Consider the following 19,338-nt stretch of genomic DNA (forward strand, 5'->3'; position numbering starts at 1 on the left):
AGCTTTTCCTTCTGGAGCTAATGTTGATACTGATTGCTTAAACTATTTGTACCATGAGAAAAAACACATGGTACAATGTTAAGAAAAAAGCCACTCTGATAAGAGTCACCAGTAGGATGTAGATAGCTTCAAGAAAGCTGTGATTTGAACTTTAACAATCTTTAAAGGATTGTTTTGTCTAAAAGTAAAATACCTGTAACAGCTATTACAGGTAGACATAGTTGATATGTTTACCTCACACTTCTGCATCATTTGTCTAATTTCTGAAGTAGTGATTTTTTAAAAATGGATAATATATAATCTGCTCTATACATATGTTATTGATTGAGGGTTTTCATTGTTGTCTGAGACTCCATCTGCTGTTGCTTCTTTTTTTTTCCAGGGGAAGCCACTCTTTGTGACTCAACAGCAGATGTCTCCTCTCTCCCGGGAAGGCATCCTTGATTCTTTATTCGTTCTTTTTGAAGAATGCAGAAACCCTGCTTTAATGAAAATTAAACACGTTGGCAACTTTGTCAAGAAGTGTAAGCTTGTTTAGACTAATTTTCAGGTGTCATTTTAAAAAGTATTGCTTAAGAATCTGAATGTTTAAGTAATGCTTTAGTTGCTTTGATTCATTAATGATTGTAACCCAGGACTTTGAGCATCAGACTTTTTGCGGACAGACCCAACATTGCAAAGGGGACCTTGGCAATCTTAGTAGGGCTTTGTTCAGGTCCAAAAAGGTCAAATGCAAGTGGCTTTTGAAGTGCTGTGACTTGAATGTGCATCCTTCCTAGTCTGTACTATATTTATAGTTGAGGAGTCACTTTCTTTAAAAGTGTCCAAGTACTGCATACAGCAAAGCTCCAAGTCTGCACAGTAGAAGGATGTCAGAAGTTGAGAGCAGGACAGTGACTAGAGGTATGAGGAAAAAAGAGATCTAGAGAGGAATTTGGTAATACTTGGCTCTTTCAGCTTGAAGTAATCTTTTGGATTCCATGCATTATCTGAATTTCGCATGTGTAGCTTGTAAATAGTAATTCTGTCCTTCAGAAATATAATTTCTGATGGAGTAGATACTTTACTGATGATAGCTCAGGTTCTTTGCGGCGGGGGAGGTTCATCAATTTTCCATTAAGATATACTAGAAAGCCGTTTGGTTAAAAGTAACTTACCATGCCCTCTATAATAGTTCCATCCAACAGTTTCTAGATATTATTGGCAGAGTGTAATTTTCTGCTAGTCTGAAGAATTTTTAGGACAATCTACAGAGAGCAACTGATTGTCATAGTGCATGCTGATTGAAACTAGTCAATGGAAAACTTGAACGGAATATCTGAAATAAAACGTCTATGGTTATTTGTTAGACAATAGACTAGTGCCTCCCACAGGCAGAGGAGAAAACCCTGCCACTTGACTTGTAGAACTCAGCTGGGTAAATCCCTCATATTTAGAGCATACACTTTGTATCGGTTAAGGATGGTGGGAAAGAAATTAGAAACAAAAGAGGCTATCAGCCTATGATGTTATGAATGGGACAGAATTATGGTTGCTATGGGAACCGTCTTACCATTTCCCGATTCTTTTGTATGTACCATATTTCAGTCTTAACTATGCATTAATACAGTCTTTTTCTAGTTCTTATGCATACTGTTTTTTTTAAGAAGCATATTCTGGAATGATTTAACATTTCTTGAGAGTCTGGAACTAACTACTTTTTTTTTTGTTTTATTCCCCATTTATGATTCTGTGTTCGTTATGAAATGCCAGTTGGCTAATGTAAAAATAAGTGTTTTATTTTTATAGATGCAGAGACTATAGCTGAATTAAGGGAACTGCAACCCAGTGTGAAGGATTTTGAAGTAAAGAGTGTGGTTGGCTGTGGTCACTTTGCAGATGTGAAAGTAGTAAGAGAGAAAGTTACTGGTGATGTATATGCTATGAAGGTGATGAGCAAGGAGTCCTTGTTGGTGCAGGAGCATGTATGTATATCTTTCTGTTATGACAGTAGAACGATAAATTACAATTTATTGAACATTTCCTTTTTGTCATTACTATTAGACTTAAGTTAAAAATGTATCTTGAGAAGAATCATCCCACGTTTCAGTGAAGTAATATATTTGTGTGTAGTTTTGCTGTGTTTAAAAGCCATTGTCATAGACCGTGAATCTATTGGGTGAGGTGCCATCTGAAACAAAAAATGGCCCTTGTCTCAAAAAGCTTACCATCTAACTGCAAGACAGCTAAAAACAGATGAAGAAAATACTGGATCAGTATTGATCAGCTTGATGATGGCTTGAATTTTCAGGCAATCTATTAATTAAGTTTTTTTTATTTTAAAGAGCGACATAGAATGTCAAGAGTGGGTGTGAAGGCAAACTGTGGTGACTGGATTTTTATGGAGAGCCTCTCACTAGCTTGAGAAATGTGTTACTTGAAAACTTAAAAAAGGGATAATGGAGGTTGTTATCATAGTTTGGTGAGAAACAGAAGTTAATCTTTCACTGACATGAGATGATAAGTAGAACAGAGATACTCCACGAAAGACCTTGTGAATTTATACAGCAATACCGACATCAGTTGCTCCCAATATTTGGTGCGGCTAGGTTGCTCCTGAGAGCCCTTAGCATTGTTTATGGCTATCAGAACTGAAGATAAACTAAAATTGCTCTTGCAGTGGCATAGGTTGACAAGAAAGCAAGGTATGATACTACCCTCAATGTGACACTTGCTCAATCTTGTTGAGTGAAACAGTGAAAGTAGGGAATGTTGATCTAAATGAACTAGCAGTATCTCTGTAATAAAATGAATTTCTTGTTGACTGGCTGCACATCTAAATAATTAAATCGTTGCTAGAGGATTTCAAGAAAGCCTTGTATTTTAATATCTTACAACGGATTTCTTACTGAATTAGCTGTAAGATGCTACCCCATAATTGCTCTAGCTTCTTTTTTGCTTGTCTGATTCTTTTGAGACTAGTTTTATTTTTATTAGGGCCAGTCCAGATGAGGTCAACCAGGATTGCACTCCAGACTGGCAGATGCTTCACCAGTTTGAAAGGGGAGCTGGCCTTTGCAGGGACTATTCAGTTGAAAGCAAGCTAGACAACAGAAGGTGGGAGGGGAATGGAAAACACAAAGGAGTAAAATTACCTTTTTTTTAAGGTGCACATCACAAGGAAATAATATTTAATATTTTCTGTGTAATTATTTTGCGGTGTGTGCCTTTGGCACAGACTCAAATCTTTCTAACACTAGGGGATTCTACTGTATTCTAACTCATTTTCATCATGATATAACTGAATGCTTCCTTTTTTTGTAGGTGTCATTTTTTGAGGAAGAACGCAGTATATTATCTCAGAGCACCAGTCCATGGATTCCACAGTTACAATATGCATTTCAAGACAGGAAAAATCTCTACTTGGTAATGCCTAGTCTTTGCTTCTTTTCTCCTCTATTGAACGCTTATTGCCATTGTTATGTTGAAGAACAATGTGATGGTTGAAATGTGCACATCTTCTGTAAATTTTCCTGCATTACATGCAACTGTTTGATATGTGTCTGGTGTAACATGAAGGAGTTGAATGGAATGTCTTTTGTATATCTGGACTCTATCTGTTCCTTTAAAATTTTATGTAGGTTATGGAGTATCAGCCTGGAGGGGACTTACTGTCACTTTTAAACCGATATGAGGACCAACTAGATGAGAATATGGTGCAGTTTTATCTTGCAGAGTTGGTTTTAGCCATTCACAGTGTCCATCAGATGGGTTATGTACACCGGTAGGTAAAGATTGCTTTATGTTGCACGTAATATTTGATCAGTATCATTACAGAAAAACCATTCTGGAGTGATGCATTCTTGTTTTTTTATATTCCATCCTCTTTCAGGACAGTGTTTCACATGCTGTAACAGAAGAGAAAATTAGAAAATTAATCAGACCTCAACTGTAATTGTAGCTAAAGGCATTAACTTTGATGTAAAGTTCAAACTAATATCAAGAAAGGATTGTTACATATATTTTCTGGAGGCTTAGTAAAAAGAAGCCTTAATGTTGCACTATAAAAAAAATCAAAATCTTTTTCAGATATTGTTCCTTTTAGCACCAAGTAGTATGGGAAATTAGTGTAACTGTTAAAACTTGTTTTGTGCTGATTGGTGAACAGGGCAGTATAGGATGTTGGAGTAGTTAAATATCACAGAGGTTTCTAAAGATCATTTCAAGGCTTGAAGGCTGTTACTGTATGCATTTTCAAATCATGTTGGTGTTCAATAAATTTATGCCATTCTGAGGCTTTGGAAACATTATGAAGTGTTTTATGTTCCAAGCAGCTGTAGTGGCTGCGCTTAGAGCATAGGCTGTGGCTTTCTAATGCAAGGTAGCTGCCTGGATTTGAAAGATGTACAGAATAAGTTGTGAGGAGGTTTGGGAAGAAAGCTACATAATACTTCGCTGTAACTTACTTAGAATGTAGTCAAGGTGCGAAACCACCTTCTCTTTCCATCCTCTGTCAATAATTATTAACTTTCCATGAAATAAGGGGATCTCTACTACTTTCATATTTGCTTGGAAACAGAACAACAGTTGGAAATAAGATTCCCACTTGTTAAGATTTTATGCAACTGAGCACACAGTTGAGCGTAGCTGAAAAGGGATGTCCTGTTGTCTAGATGTGACAGTGGGGAATGGTATGGAAAGGTACTGATTGCTTTCTTCTTGCTTACAGAGATATCAAACCAGAGAATGTTCTTATTGACCGAACAGGACACATTAAACTGGTGGACTTTGGGTCAGCTGCCAAAATGACAGTGAACAAAATGGTAATAATGTGGATTTAAAACGGCTTGTTTGGATAGTCCAGTCAAAAAGGGAAAACTAACTTTATATCTGTTCCTTGATTACACCTTGTTCTTCTACCTTTCTTGTCCAATATGGAATCTATTCACAGTGGTATTTTTTTCCATTTATGAATGGCTTTTCATACATGAGCTCGAGTATCTTTTGCAGCTCTCAGTAGACATATATTTGCCTCAAAATTTTAATACACAAGTAAGGTAAAGGCAAGTCTACTTTCTCATGGTGCTGCACTGCAATACAAAGTCATACTTCTAGAGATTCTTCCAACTGTTCAATGCTGTGTTTAAAGAAGGACATGGATTTATAATTGTTCATAACTGGACTGAAAACTGTGTTTGTAACTAAGGTGGCATAGTTCTGAAGACCGGGGAGCTCTTGATTGAAATGAGTCACATTCCAATGTTCTGGGCTTTACTCACCAGAAAGCACTATATTCAAAGCCATGAGTTGGTTGAGTTTTTTATAAGTTGCTTGTAAATTTAGGTAACTGCATACAATTTGAAGTGATAATTTGAAATTAAAATATATCTGAGTGAGAATATGAAGCTCTATACCAGATTCCTGTCCTGGTTTACAATTTTCTTAGTATTGTGACTCTTAGTATTCTGTTTTCAGTGTTCTTCCCTTTTCATTACTTCTCTGCATTGCATTTTTCTTTTAATTTTTTTCTTCACATTATCTTTTCAGTCATCTTCAGGCTTTTGTGTTAGTCTGCCTGCTGTCTTGTTTCATCCTTTATGCCACTGAGTGCAAAAATGATTGCAGTTTTGGCTCCTGAATTACCTTTTCTAAGCACTCCAGAAATTCAGATACTAGTACTTTGCTGACCATGAACACAAGGTAAAAAAAGTAGGGATGACGCAGAATGGAATGAGGGCAGGGAATATTTATGTCTAAATTTGACTATTTTTGAAATTCAGCTATGATGTCCCTGTTAATACCAGTTGAAGCAGTAGTGCTAGAGTACATATACTGCTTAAAACATCAGTGTTTAGTAATCCTGTGCTTTTTAGAATGCTACTTTTCTACTTGAGCTGTTTGCAGTTTCTAGTAACAGTTAGCTCCGATAATTTGACTCTTCTTTTTTTTTTTACAAATAGCTTTCTTTCTGTTTGTTTATCAGCAGTTTCCTTAACCTTGCACTTTTTTGCTTAACAGCCTTGCTTAAAATTACTTACTTAAAATTCACTTGGAGGGCTGAAAATTGTGTCTAATTAAAAAACCAAAACAAACCCCCAAAACAAAACCCCAAAAACCAACCTGTCTTACTACCAAGATCACAATGAACAGAAAGTGCTCTAATTTCACTTGGTATATCTTTGCTTCTAGGTAAGTGCCAAACTACCTGTTGGCACACCTGACTACATGGCACCAGAAATGCTAACGGGGTTGAATGGGGATGGCAAAGCTTCTTATGGTCCAGAATGTGACTGGTGGTCCCTAGGAGTCATTGCGTATGAAATGATTTATGGAAGATCTCCGTTCACTGAAGGGACTTCAGCAAAAACTTTCAATAACATCATGAACTTCCAGGTAGTAGAGAGAACTCCTTCTGTGTTCTTGGGTAGAAAGGCTGTAACTAAAGATTGTGTTTTTACAGTTGAAAAAAGAGACTTATGGCTGTCTTACTTTGTCATGTTCGTAAAAATACTTAGAATATATGCTTTCTGTTGGTTTTATATGTCTCTGCATTGTAGATATCAAGTTATTTTTTGTAACAGGTGTTTAAAAATAACCATCTGCGATGCATGTATTAAAAAAGATATAGCTGTCCGTCTTAGGCAACTATAATTGCAGCATCTCCAAAATAATCTAGAAAAGGGATTGAATAGATGAGTTGTGGATTGATAAAGTTCCTGAATCTTACTAAGTGTTTCTGGGTAGTAAAGACAAGGGCTAGCTATGAAGAGCTGCAGAAGGGCTTGAGGATATTGAGTGTCTGCATGATTAAAACATCATGTGAAATGTAGCATAAATAAATTTAAACCAATGCATACGAAGGGAAAAGTATCCCTACTTTACCTAGTGGTGGGCTCAAGAACAGTATCTTGATGTTATAATCTATGCAAATGTTAGTTTAGTTCTTAGTCCAAAAAGCAGCACATAGAATGGTAGGAGTTAGTAGGAAAGAAAAAAACCACATGTATAGATGGGAGGCAGCGAACAAAGAATGATTGCCCATTACCTCTTCTAATATGCGAATTAGGGGCATCAAATGAAAGTAGCCAGCAGTAACTACAATGCAAACAAAAAAGGATACTTCATATAGCGCGTTCTCGTGCTGGGGATCTCTTTGCCATAAGTTTGCAGCTACTGGATGTTTATATGGGTTAAAGAGTGACTAGAAAAATTCACAGAAGAAGAATCCATTGAGATCTGGCAAATAAGAAGACTGAATTCCCTGGTTCAAAAAATCCTAAGCCACAAATCCTTGGAAGTTTGGGTGAATTTTCTGGGGAAGTGTCTTGTTTTACTCTTCCATTTGTGTATGCCATCGGCCATTGTTCAGCGTAAGATGGTGATCTGGGTCTACCATTTGTCTCATTGGGTATGGTTGTTCCTATGTTCTTATCTTTACTGCAGTAAATGCATATAAAAGCCTGTTTGGAAAAAATACACAATGCTTTTATTTGCATGCTATAAATATTTATTCTTTGTGCCTGACATATCTCAGAATAATGAAACTTAATCTTACTGTTCTAAGACTGTTTTCCTACTGAGCAGAAATCTTTTTCTTTCTAATGCAGAGATTTCTGAAGTTCCCAGAGGATGTGAAAGTTAGTAGTGAATTTCTTGATCTGATCCAGAGCCTGCTTTGTGGGCAGAAGGAAAGGCTGGGTTATGAGGGACTCTGCTGCCATCCATTTTTTTCAAAAATTGACTGGAATAATATCCGTAACTGTAAGTAGAATAATACTGCATTTATAAACAATTTCTGTTTCTTTGGGTAACATGAAAATTTATACAATGTGAGTATTTAATTGTGTTTGTTCTGAATAATTATTTGTAATGAAACAGGATTGTGTCCTGGAGCAGGTGTTTTTAACAAAACAATTCATTCTGGTTTTTGGATAGGCTATGTTAACATCTCTCAGGTGAAAATTGTAAGGTAAGATGAAGTTTAATACAATTCTATATGAATTTCTGATGGAATTGCCATATTACTGCAGGCAGTAGACTGGAAAATCAAAATGGTCCTTTCCATGTCTTTCCTCAGATTAAAATGCATCAATATGTTCTTTCAGGCCTTTTCCACCTCAATTTGCTTAATTTTGGCTTAAGCTTATTATTTTTTGTTGTATCTTCAGATTTCTCTCTATCATTGCTTGTGATCCAGCTTCATTTAAGTTTGGGGGTTTTTGTTGCTTTTTATTTTTGTTTTGTAGCTCCTGTAGGTGATAAAATGTCAGCTGTCATAGGGGCATTGGATTTTTTTTCCTCAAAGTTAACATGGCTAACACATGATTAATTTTTTGTGAAAAATCTGTTCATTTCACTAGGAATGGAATAAAATCAGTGGAACAGATAATTTTCTCTGCAGAAAATTGTTTATAATGCTATGGGAGCAATGGAAGTATTTGGAAGTACTGAGGCACTAGCTCCATGGCGAAAGCAAATATTTCACAGATCATCAATGGTCTATGTATGAGTGCCTGACTGGTGTTGGACAGTATTTTAAATTATTTATACTGTAAGATTATCTGGGCAAGGAACATGTCTGCCTTATATTCTTTATCAAATATGCTGTAAGAGCAACGATTGTGCTCCATTTTCCATGATAAATTGCTAAGCCAGTGCTGCTACTTTTGATGACTATCTCAGCACTTCAGCTGTCAGCTCCACAGAATGTTTACTCACTTTTCTGTTGATTCATTAATTTTAAACTTGTGGAGCTGCTGTTCTGTTAAATTCCATTGTTTATGCCCTTTGAGAGCCATTGAACCTTGAGTCTTTTTCATCATTTTAGCATACATTTCCCAGACTTCAGCTCACTCTGCCTTCTTTCCCCAGAACCCTGCCTAAGCCACCAGTTTCTGTTTCTGAAATTTTTGTATTGCATTTGTATCGTATTATCTCAGATCTGGAAAATAAATGACATGTGAGTCTATGTTCTGGTGTTTCCTTGGCAATCATCGGTCCAGTATTCACATGACTGCACAAGTTAATTGAGTGTTTTGCCTTTTCATGTGACAACAGTGATACTGATGGACAAGCTGGTAGGCAGCCCTGATGTGATTATAATGTCGAAATAATCATTTGGGATTTAAAAAATCCCATTTCTGTCTGCAGCTGGCCAGTGGATTGCATCATTCCCTGTAATATCTGGACCTACCTACTGTGAAGATTCATGCAGTTTTGACCCCTGACTTCGTTGTTATGTCTCAAACTTCATAAAACCCCACTGTAACTAGCACAAAACACAGCGGTCTTCTTGCTTTTAGTAGCAGATTCAATGTATCACCTGTTGCTTTGCTCTCTGCAGTGGTTCTCCATTTGCTGGTTTATTCAGGGCAGTGTTGCTGTCATTCTATTCAAAACCCTTGTCGGGTTCGACCCGGGCTGTCTAAAAGCTAAAAGTTTCTTTCTTATCTTGCCCTCTGCTGATAGTGGTGTTTAACTGGAGCAATGGCAGCCTGAGAAAATTAGGAAACTAGTGAGTGCTGGAAGAGGTCACAGGACTTAGATTTAAAGAATCTCACTCCCTCAAGTTAATCTGGTCAAAGATTTTGGGGGTATGGAATGTTGGACTCGATGATCTTAAAGGTCTTTTCCAACCTAAATGATTCTATGATTGTTAAATAAATTCTATGTCAGCACGGTCAGACTTTCCTCTAGTCTATAAAAGCAATGATGTTTTTCCTGTTTCAGACTGAGAAAGGTAGGGAAAAAACCGGTATCCTTGCTTTGCAGGTATTTAAATGATCATGCTGGGAGCTCCAGGATAACCATTCTTAATGCACCGATTTTGGTTAAGAATGTGTCATTAAGGGGTTTTTCAGTGTTACATTTTGTTGTTATGGTAACCTATGAAACACTTTTCAGTAAACCCCTTCCCAAAAGACAGTTTCCTCTAAAAAAGCTCCCGGCTTCCTTGGATTCAAGTAGCATGTGTCTGTTGAAGCAGCTCTTAAGTTACAGAAACAGAATCCAACCGTTGAACCTAAGGTCAGGTTTAACTGAATCTGTCTCAACAGGTAATTTTCCCCTTCCTTGAAGTATTGTACTGAAACATACTTACAGATTTTGCTCTCTGTATTTGTTGATTTCTGCTATTTAATGACTTCTAAAGCTTCTAAAAAACCTCCCAAAAAACAGACACCACCACCACCACCCCCCCCAACCAAAAGAAAACAAAACTTTTGAAAGATTGTGTTGATTTACTTGACAGAATTTTCTGAAAATATTTTGGAACTTATTTACCTAGAATAAATGTATTTCTATCTGTGTTTCAGCTAAATGATCAGGATTTTAACTGGAAAGTTGATAACAGAACTATTTGAGTACTTGATAAGTATCTAAAATCAGAGGTAGAGAATGGGGGATGACATATTTGAGTTATTGGCAACAAGGTTGCATTCTGTATAATTTGGGGATTTTGTTAATCACCTTTTGTTATTTGAAATCCATAAATTACATCAGCTGTTTAATTTGGAACAAAAATCCGCCTGCTGAAGGCTAGGTGGGAGATGGTCAGAAGACTGTCATTGTCATCTAAGCGATATGTATGTACAGTATAAAGAATCTTTCATTTTAAGAATTGTTTTGTAACTGCAGTCCAAGAGGTCTTGAAAATGGAATGTCGTATTTGGACTTGCATGAGGAAACTATACATATGAGATGAAAAGAATTAATGTCTCGTGCAAATGGAAGAACTTGAGAAAGTGTTGGAGACTGATTTTTAGGCTGTCTTCTGCTATTAAACAGGCAGGAACCTGAATCTCATTGTTCATTAGTCCAAGACTTCCTTATCCTTGTGAACCCAAAGTTGTCATTCAGTATGTTAAATGAAACATCTCAATGTTTAATCGCTGAATGCTTGCCTTCAGAAAAATGTCTTCGCTTGTTTCTCTAAGTGGAGATTACTTTCATGTCAGCTTGAAGATCACTTTTATTAACAGAAATGTGTGTGTTGGATCATTGTCTTGACAGAACAGAAAAGATGTTAAGGTAGTATTGTATAGATTAGTTAGAACTAGTATAATGCCTTTTTTAAAGTGATCTTAGAGAAAGCATCCTTCAACTATGTGTCTTGGACTTTCTATTTTCTGTTTTTCTTCCATAACACTTTGCTCAAATAGGCCTCTTAAAGCCTGAGGAAGAGTAATGCCTAACCTACTTAAAAAGGCTGTGTGGATGCTTTTCCTCAGAAAGCACGTATAGATCACATTGTAGATCAAGAAAAGACCCATTTTTATTCTTAAGAAACGTTCTGTATTTCCTTTAAATTTCCTATTTCAGTTAAGTCTTTCACTGTCCCAGGGGAAATACAGTATCTCTTTTCTGAATTGGCATGAAAATATTTTGAAAGGATGGAAAGACCCGATTAAGGCAATGTTCCTTGAACTAGTCATAAATACACACACTAGTGCAGAGTTTAAAAAAAAAAAAAAATAAGAAAAGCTACTTTCCATAAGAGACATTTTATCTAATCTTAATAAACTGGTTAAAGTACTGCAGTGTATGTGTGGTGGTTTTGGTTTTTGCTTTTTACTTTTTTTTTTTTTAAACTTAGCAACCTACAACACCCCCTTTTCCTCTGAAAGTCATTCTTTGGAACAGATGGAAGAGGATTACATCCTTCCACAAGTGGGGAGGTATCTAGGCAAGCAATTGGCTTTTTTAAAACATGCAGTTCTCTACAAGATACTTTAAATGGTAAACAGAACATGTACGTTCGTTTGTAACATATCGGAGACAAAAAGAGGTCTTTATACCAGTTTGTACGAGTAGAAGCATCAGGTTTACCGTCTTTTTGAGTAATAGTTTTGCCTCCCTTTTGGCTGAGCCTGAAAAAAGTGCAAATTTTTCACCTTGTCAGATGCGATGGCATGGTTTTAACATTTAGTTCTCAGAAGCTTATCTTGACCTCTACTAAAGGATTCTTCCCCTTAAAGAAGCAACTGATAAGCACATCAATATATTTGCATTTACCAATCTTCATCTTGCTCTGAAAATACTATAGTTGTGTGACAGTCCTCTGATTTTAAGCAAGAAATAATTATTTAACTAGAGATTATGTCACCATGTGACCCACATTTGAGAACAAAATGGCTCGTCTGTTTTAGCTTGTTTTTACAAGACTACTCCATTTATTCTGTAGATATTTTGGACATCAGACAAAGGACTCCATAGTCTTAGGAATAAAAGACTATGAAGAAGCTACCAAATAATTAATAAAATCAGACCGAGTGGGTCTAGTTTTTTTTTTCCTTAAAGATATTCCCTCTTACTCCTAAGTGAGTTTTCCTCCAGTGTCCTGAAACTTCTTCAGAAGTTCTGCTTCTCATTTCCAGTCACTGTTGACAGTTCAGAACTACTTGACATCTAGAGGTGTTTTTGTTGAATGACTGTTCTTTCTAAGTTTTCTTTTTAGTTGCTACTATTTCTTGATACCAATATTGTAACAAGGTTATACTGCAAAGTTGCAGAGTTTTTGGACTGTTAGTCATGGATTTTCAGTGAATGCAAAATAGAGGGCAAATGATTTTTTTCATTATTTTTTAATCTAGTGTTCACAATTCTTTGTTCACATCTTTTAATAAGCATTAGAGGAAACTGTAGTGTAAAACATTGTGCTCTTTAAACTAGTTTCCACCAGCCCCAAAGGTTTGCTCTGTCTCACATTCAGTTTTATCTTTTTGCATCCATTGTTCCCCTATTGAGTGCTTTTCATCTTTTTATGTGCATGCTGATCTTGGGCATATTTAAATTATATTTTCTCTTATGCATGTGATTTGACTAGGAATTGTTGTTGGTAAGAGGAAAGACTTTCTTTTTAATTGCAAGGGCTTGAAGATGACTCTTAAGATCTTCTTCGCTAATTTCTGGTGAGAAGTAAGGCACTAGATCTCTCTTTCAAAGAACAAGTTATCTGTCAAACTCTGAGGAGTATATACCAGGGTTGTTATACCATTATAAAAAGGCAGCTATATTGTTTTTTGCTACCTCTTTAAGAAAGATTCTAGACTTCCCGAGACGAAGTGAATAGTTTGCTGTTTTCTCTATTACTTTACCTCATAGGCAGTATCTGTCTTCAAAGACAATGTTAAAAACCCCATGGCAACCCCTTCCTGTAAAAGGACGTGCAAAGTTCTTTCAGCAGAGGTCCTAAACGAAAAAATATTAATTCCTGAACTTACCCTCCTCTGCTATGAATTAACTGTAACTTTGGGCTTATATTTACATTAAAGATGATATGCTTGCAAACTGTTTTCTGTTGCTTCTCTGTTTTTAATCATTTAGAGCATATGAAAGAGTAGCTGGACATTATCCTGACATGAAGTGAATTTAAAAAAAAAAAAAAAAACAGATCCCAATCAACATTCCAAAACTATGTTTACAGTACATAAATATCAGATTTATATTGGATCTAAATTTATATTATAACCAATAAAATAGCAGAAATTAATAAATTCACGATATTGACAGAAAAGTTAAATGTTCTGGAGCCAGTAAATAAAACTGCTTACTACAGAACCTATTTAATTTGTATATTCCCCCATTTATCTCATTCTAATGTACTTGGAACTACTGTACGTGAGCAGCATCCTATCTGCTTCATGGAATTTCTTCTCACTTCCCTGCTTGGGAGCAGCGTCAGAATGGCTCCTTGGGGAGCTGCTAACAAAGCCTGCGTGTGTAGTTGTGATTTGGCAGTTTATACAGACAGATTTTTTTTTTTTTTTTTTTTGGCTATTAATGCTGGTCTGGTGGGTAGTTTAAGCGTATGTTTGTCTAGAGAATTAAGAGTTAAAAAGCGGGCTGTGAAAGGCTTTGGCAACCTAGAGGGAGCTAGCAAGCTCCAGCCGTGACTCATTCTGCCTGTGTCAGTCAGATAAGCATCAGCATCTGTCACGAATGCGGGCAGGTAGGGTTAAACTCCGAGCATGCAGAGAGTGAGGAGCAGGGAGCCTGCACTGCAGGGGTTGTAATGTTTATTCCCGGTTCTTCAATTCTCATCAGCCCTTCAGCTACAGGAGATCTATACTGGATCCATGGTAACGGTTTTAGCACACTACACTTCCATCAGCTTGTGACAATGGGCTGTGTTCTAGTTGCTGGCTGAAGAGCTGTCTCCTTTATAGAGCAAAAAAGAGATTAGATTTGCAGTGAGTGAGGACCCGAGTGATGAAATAAATTAAAAAAAAAAAAAAAAAGAAACACCAAAAAAACCAAAAACTTAGAAAATGTGATTTAATGAGGTAGAAATTGCACAGCAGGCTTTTGTGTTCATTCCCTTCACACACATAGCCAAGCCAGCAGGTAGCTCGGGTGCTGCACATCATTGAGAAGAACTTGTTCTTTTGTTCTGTTGGTTAATAAAACTGAAGCAAACATGAGAAAATCAGCTGAAATTAAGCAACTGCTTAACAAGTTAAGTGGTACCAATTTAGAAATTATAGTAAGAAATACATTGTAATTCCTGCTATTTATACCTCTCTTTAGAGCTGATTGTATCAGAGCCAGACTGCAGTGGTGTCCCAACAAGAGTTCCAGATCTTTAACAATCTCTTTTAGAGAAATAAAATCCTACTGATATTTCTTCCCTTCTAAAAGACCAATTAGCTTCTGGTAGCTGTAGTTTATTAGAATCTTCCAGGGGAAAGACTAGTTTGCTGCTGATTAGAAGCCCGTGCTGGGAAGATTCTTGGTAGTATTACAGGGTAGATATATCCCTTAGATGACTAGCAAAGGATTAGGCTACATTCTCACATAGTGTCACCAGTAGGTTAGGTTGGAGACATTTTCTTTTTCTAGATGAATCAGAGTTGAATTACTTTTAGCTATGTTACAGTAATGATTTTCTTAGCCTGGTGCTTTGATTTGATTTAATGTATGTGTTTAAAAAAAAACCAAAACAAACCTGGGGAAAAAAAAAACCAAACCCAAAAAACAACAATCCCAAATCCCCAACCTAAAACCCAGTTTAATCAGTGTGGGAGACATTCTGCCTGCAGAGTGGTAGCCATGTTGGTAGCTTAAGGGTTAATCTCTTGTTGCTGTAATACGATTTGAGAGCAGCAGCTCAGTCTGCTTGTGTTAGCAGGATTAAAAGCAGGAGCTGCAGTGCTATTGCAAGCACTGAATGAGTGGGACTGTAGCAGAGTGAACTGTAGCTGAATTTTGTCTTTTCTTCTTGCTTTTTTCACCAGCTCCTCCCCCCTTCGTTCCTACTCTCAAATCTGATGATGACACCTCAAATTTTGATGAACCAGAGAAGAATTCGCGGGTTTTATCCTCTACGCGCCAGTTGAACCCAGCAGGCTTCTCGGGTGAAGATTTGCCATTTGTGGGGTTTTCATTCATCAAGGCATTAGGGATCCTCAGATCAGAGTAAGTACAAATTATTGCTTAGGTGGACGGGACCACTGGAAAAATGTGAAGGTTTGTTACGGTGAGGATGGTGTGTGTGTGTGTGGAAAAGCCGTTTCAACTGGCCTGTACTCTGCTTTAGGGGAGCTGCCAGATTCTGGCTTTATCTGTTGCTGCTGTGGCTTGTGCATGTCCTACTGTTCTGTGATTATTTCTGGGATGAGGGGGAGGGAAGAGAATGGAAAGATTGATTCTAAAACAGTTATTGTTAAAATTGTTGTTCAAATACTTTGAATTAGTTGTTGCTGTTAACCAGGGAGCAGTAGGTGATTGCATTTCTGGTATTGCAGATCCCTGAAAGAAGGAGAATGCTGAGGAGTTCAGAGATGGAGAAGTGGGGGGTTGTTTTTTTATTGGGTCAGAGAGTGGGCACCAAGTGCTGGGGATGTGTAAGGCTGAATCAATGATCCACAGAAATGGAGCTCCACTAATCTGGGAATGTGCAGCGATGGGTCAGTGAACAGGAGAAGGAGCTTCACGGCAGCTGACTGTGTGCTGTTGGGTCAAGTTAAATACAAAGACTGCTGTATTGTGTGTTAAGAGACTGGAGATTCACATGAAGTATGCATGGTATGTGTTTGTGGAGGCAGGTAAAGATCTAGAAAAAATGGTTCTCATTTGAAAGAAAATATGCTTTCCGAGAGAATGGAGTCGGAGAAAAAGAAAAATATAAATAGTATGGTATAAACCATTTGGTGTGGTGGGTGGTTAGTTTCTGATGACAGAGCTATTAAAAAAAGTATTAGTGCAGTACGTTAAGTTGAGAAGTCCTTACCTCACTATCATGAGGCCTCTCAGGAATGCAATGGCTTTAGCTGGGTTAGTGACTCAATGCACTGAGGCGCTGTGTTTTTGTGTTAACCATCGTTCATTGCTGCTAGTGAGTTCCCTTAAGGGACTTCGTTGTCAATCTGTCTTAATCAAGTTTTCATTATTTTTGTCATATTGGTGGTGATAGTTGCTCTGCGGTAAGTGTATAACCAAATCTGGTGATACTGTTGACATGTTTGATCTTGTCCACGCTGTGAATCAAGGTTATGTGATGGTTATGCTAGTAATAAAAAGGGAATCTTTGATTGTCCCTCATCAGCAGAGTTGCTTTTATGACAATAGAGGAAGGAAGGGAGAGGACATAACAGCCAAAAAAGTATTCTTTTGGTGAAATGATCTATCTAATGGTCAGCAGAATTAGAAAAATGGAATGTTATGTCTGTAGATACCTGGGGTTAAAATCTATCTTGATTTAGGAGTGAAACAACTTACAGTGTTATCTTTTCTGCCTGGGGAACTGCAATCCATCTATCAAGGCTACATGACCATTCACGACAGTCAGAAGAGGCTCAACAGTGACCATAGATGTATGTATGGTAAAATGTATACGTAATCGGGGCTCAGGACTAGAACTGAAGAGGAGCGTGAGGTAAAGTCTCGGGAACAGTGGTGTAACTGTGCTGGAGGATGAAGGCTGAAAAGTAATATAGATATAGCAGATTAATTAATATGCTTTCTTTGTGGAGCTAGTACCGAAGATGCGTATTGAAGTTATAGTTGAATTTTGGTAATAGATGAGAAGGGGTGCAGCAAAAGAATATAGAGATTAATGTGCTCTGGAGGAATTTTGACTGAAGTAAAATTTCTGCTTGGTGTGGCCTGTTTTTTTTCCTGAGCTGGAACAGAAAGACATCAGGTACTTAATTTTCCCCCAAATAATTTTAATATAAGTAGATCTTAGTGGTTTCCTTTTTGAATGAGATCTCGATGAATGCACTTTGATATTTTTAGCAGTAAATACTTGCGTTTCGTTCTAAGAAGGTGATTTAAATATGGCAAAGAGCATACAGAGACTTGAAAATATCTGTATTTAAATAGTGCAGTGACTAGTTTATTCTCAATATCACTGCAACACTGGGTCATAAAGATAACTTCTTTCTTACAAAATATTGTGTGGTGTATGTTTTACTTGAGGAAATAAAGTACTGTTTCTGCCCACACTAGCTTGAATATCAAATTCTAGATGGGGAAGAGAACAGTAAATGGGGGGGTAGGCTTATCTGTTGTGGATTTTGGGATGTCTTCTCTGGAAGGTCCTAAGCCATCAAGTTTATCAGTCCAGAATTTTTCTTCTTAAAATCTTTCCTCCGAAAGTCTAACCCTTATGGTTGCTAAGTGATGCAGATCTGTTTTCCTGTGTCTGCAGCATGATAGCTCTAATGCCTCTAGTGCTGCTCACAGTTAGGCCGGGCAACTGCAGAGTGCTATTAAAAAGGTCCTTGAAACTTTCATTGCTTTTAATTTGAGAGCTGTAAAGCTATGAAGTTTAGGGTTATACTCTTGCCCTTGTTCACTGGACAGTAAGAAGCCATAGCCGAGCTAGGAATTTCAAATACTTCAGATAAAGGACAGTTGGGAAAAAAAGGACAGAAGAAGGATAAAAGAAGTTCTCTTTTCCATTCTTCTCTTTCTCCCAACCACTTAGGGCTAGAAGGGTTCACCTAAGTCACTTAGACCTGTTGCCAGAAATTATATAGTCGGTGTGTAGTTTAGAAGGGTCCATTGAATGAAAATGTTCTGTATGTTGTCCCATACCATGAGTTTTGGGAAGAATTTGTGACCCTGTAACAAATGTAAGATCTAACAAAAGAGCAAAAGGCATGACAATAATGTGTCGTAGGAAGCCATCAGGAGAAATCAAGGGCATTGCTTATGTCATAGGTTCCTGTACTAGCAAAGTGTTTGTTAAATAAATCTCCTATATGAGTCTAAGAACTGGGATTGGGCTGCAGAGAAGGACCAGCTAACTCCTCCTCCCATCGTGGCCTCTGAATTCTTGATTTGGGGGAGAAATGCCTGCCTGACTGCAAATTTGGCTGCTGGTTTGGCTGTGAGTGTGTGACTGTGACAAGATAACAGGCAACTGAGAGTTTAATTCCATTAAAAGCCAGCCCCACCTTACTTACTGTCCCTAACTGTGGCTGATCTCCAGTGCTTAGAACAAGTGAGAAAACCCCTTAGGTGCCAGAAATATGCATCAAGTGGTGAAATAAAATTGTTCTTGTCCTTTGCAGGTGACTAGCAGAAGCCCTAAGGCATAAGATAAAAACATTATAAATCCAGGGCTAACCAAATATACCAAAATACCTAATAAAAATAAATACCTAATAAAATATACTGAAATACCTAATTAAAAAGTACCTAATTAAAAAAAATAGTTTATGATGTAAATTTTTGCTTGCACTGTCCTCTCTTAGACTGGAGTAAGGAGCTAAAGGGGCCTGACTACTTATGATACAAAACTTAGGTTAGTAGTTTAGCAAATACTTGCTAAATCACAACCTAGAGCTATATTCCCAGGCAAGGCTGACAGTGGGACTGGTACCTAATCTCAGTTGCTGATATAGGGTTTTATTTTTTTTAATTATCTTTCAGAATGTCGTAAATGTAGTCCTAGTAATTCTTGAATTGTGGTCTGTGAGGCTTTGGTAGATGGTCCAAATCTTTTCTGTAGGTTCCTAAGAAGTGGTATTTTTCAAGATTTCTTTTTTTTTTTTCCCAAATTTTAAAATTTGATATGGATTTGTGATTGTCATTATAAAATACTGAGAGTTAAAATGGGCCATTCGTCCTAAAAGAAGGACTACTGATTTCTTCCAACAGTTTGTCAGGTTCTGGTAAACTCTTTCACCAAAGATAGATTAAAGAGGAAGCAGAGGATGAGCATACCAAAAATATGCTTTGCTTCAGCTAGCTCTATTCACAGATTGATGGTATCACTGTTTGGTTTTGGTTGGTTTTTTTTTAGGCCTGAGCAAGCATTTACGAGGGGGCGGAAGGTACAGATGAGTATAATGCTAAAAAGAATAGAGCATGAGGGACGGGGGATGAGATTATAGGCATGTTGTGTGGGGG

General features: G+C 37.2%; 1 protein-coding gene across 2 annotated transcripts in view; it reads left to right on the top strand.

Moving 5' to 3' along the window:
- Positions 1-19,338, top strand: part of CIT (citron rho-interacting serine/threonine kinase) — a 73,099-nt gene that overhangs the window by 463 nt on the left and 53,298 nt on the right. For both annotated transcript variants that reach the window (XM_009330819.1, XM_009330820.1), the window contains exons 2-9: positions 383-524; positions 1,789-1,964; positions 3,304-3,405; positions 3,621-3,763; positions 4,709-4,802; positions 6,169-6,372; positions 7,587-7,740; positions 15,213-15,393. In XM_009330819.1, coding sequence (XP_009329094.1) covers positions 383-524; positions 1,789-1,964; positions 3,304-3,405; positions 3,621-3,763; positions 4,709-4,802; positions 6,169-6,372; positions 7,587-7,740; positions 15,213-15,393 — 1,196 coding nt within the window. The remainder of the gene's footprint in view (positions 1-382; positions 525-1,788; positions 1,965-3,303; positions 3,406-3,620; positions 3,764-4,708; positions 4,803-6,168; positions 6,373-7,586; positions 7,741-15,212; positions 15,394-19,338) is intronic.

The sequence above is a fragment of the Pygoscelis adeliae genome, unplaced genomic scaffold, assembly GCF_000699105.1.
Source record: "Pygoscelis adeliae isolate BGI_AS28 unplaced genomic scaffold, ASM69910v1 Scaffold358, whole genome shotgun sequence".
NCBI lineage: Eukaryota > Metazoa > Chordata > Aves > Sphenisciformes > Spheniscidae > Pygoscelis > Pygoscelis adeliae.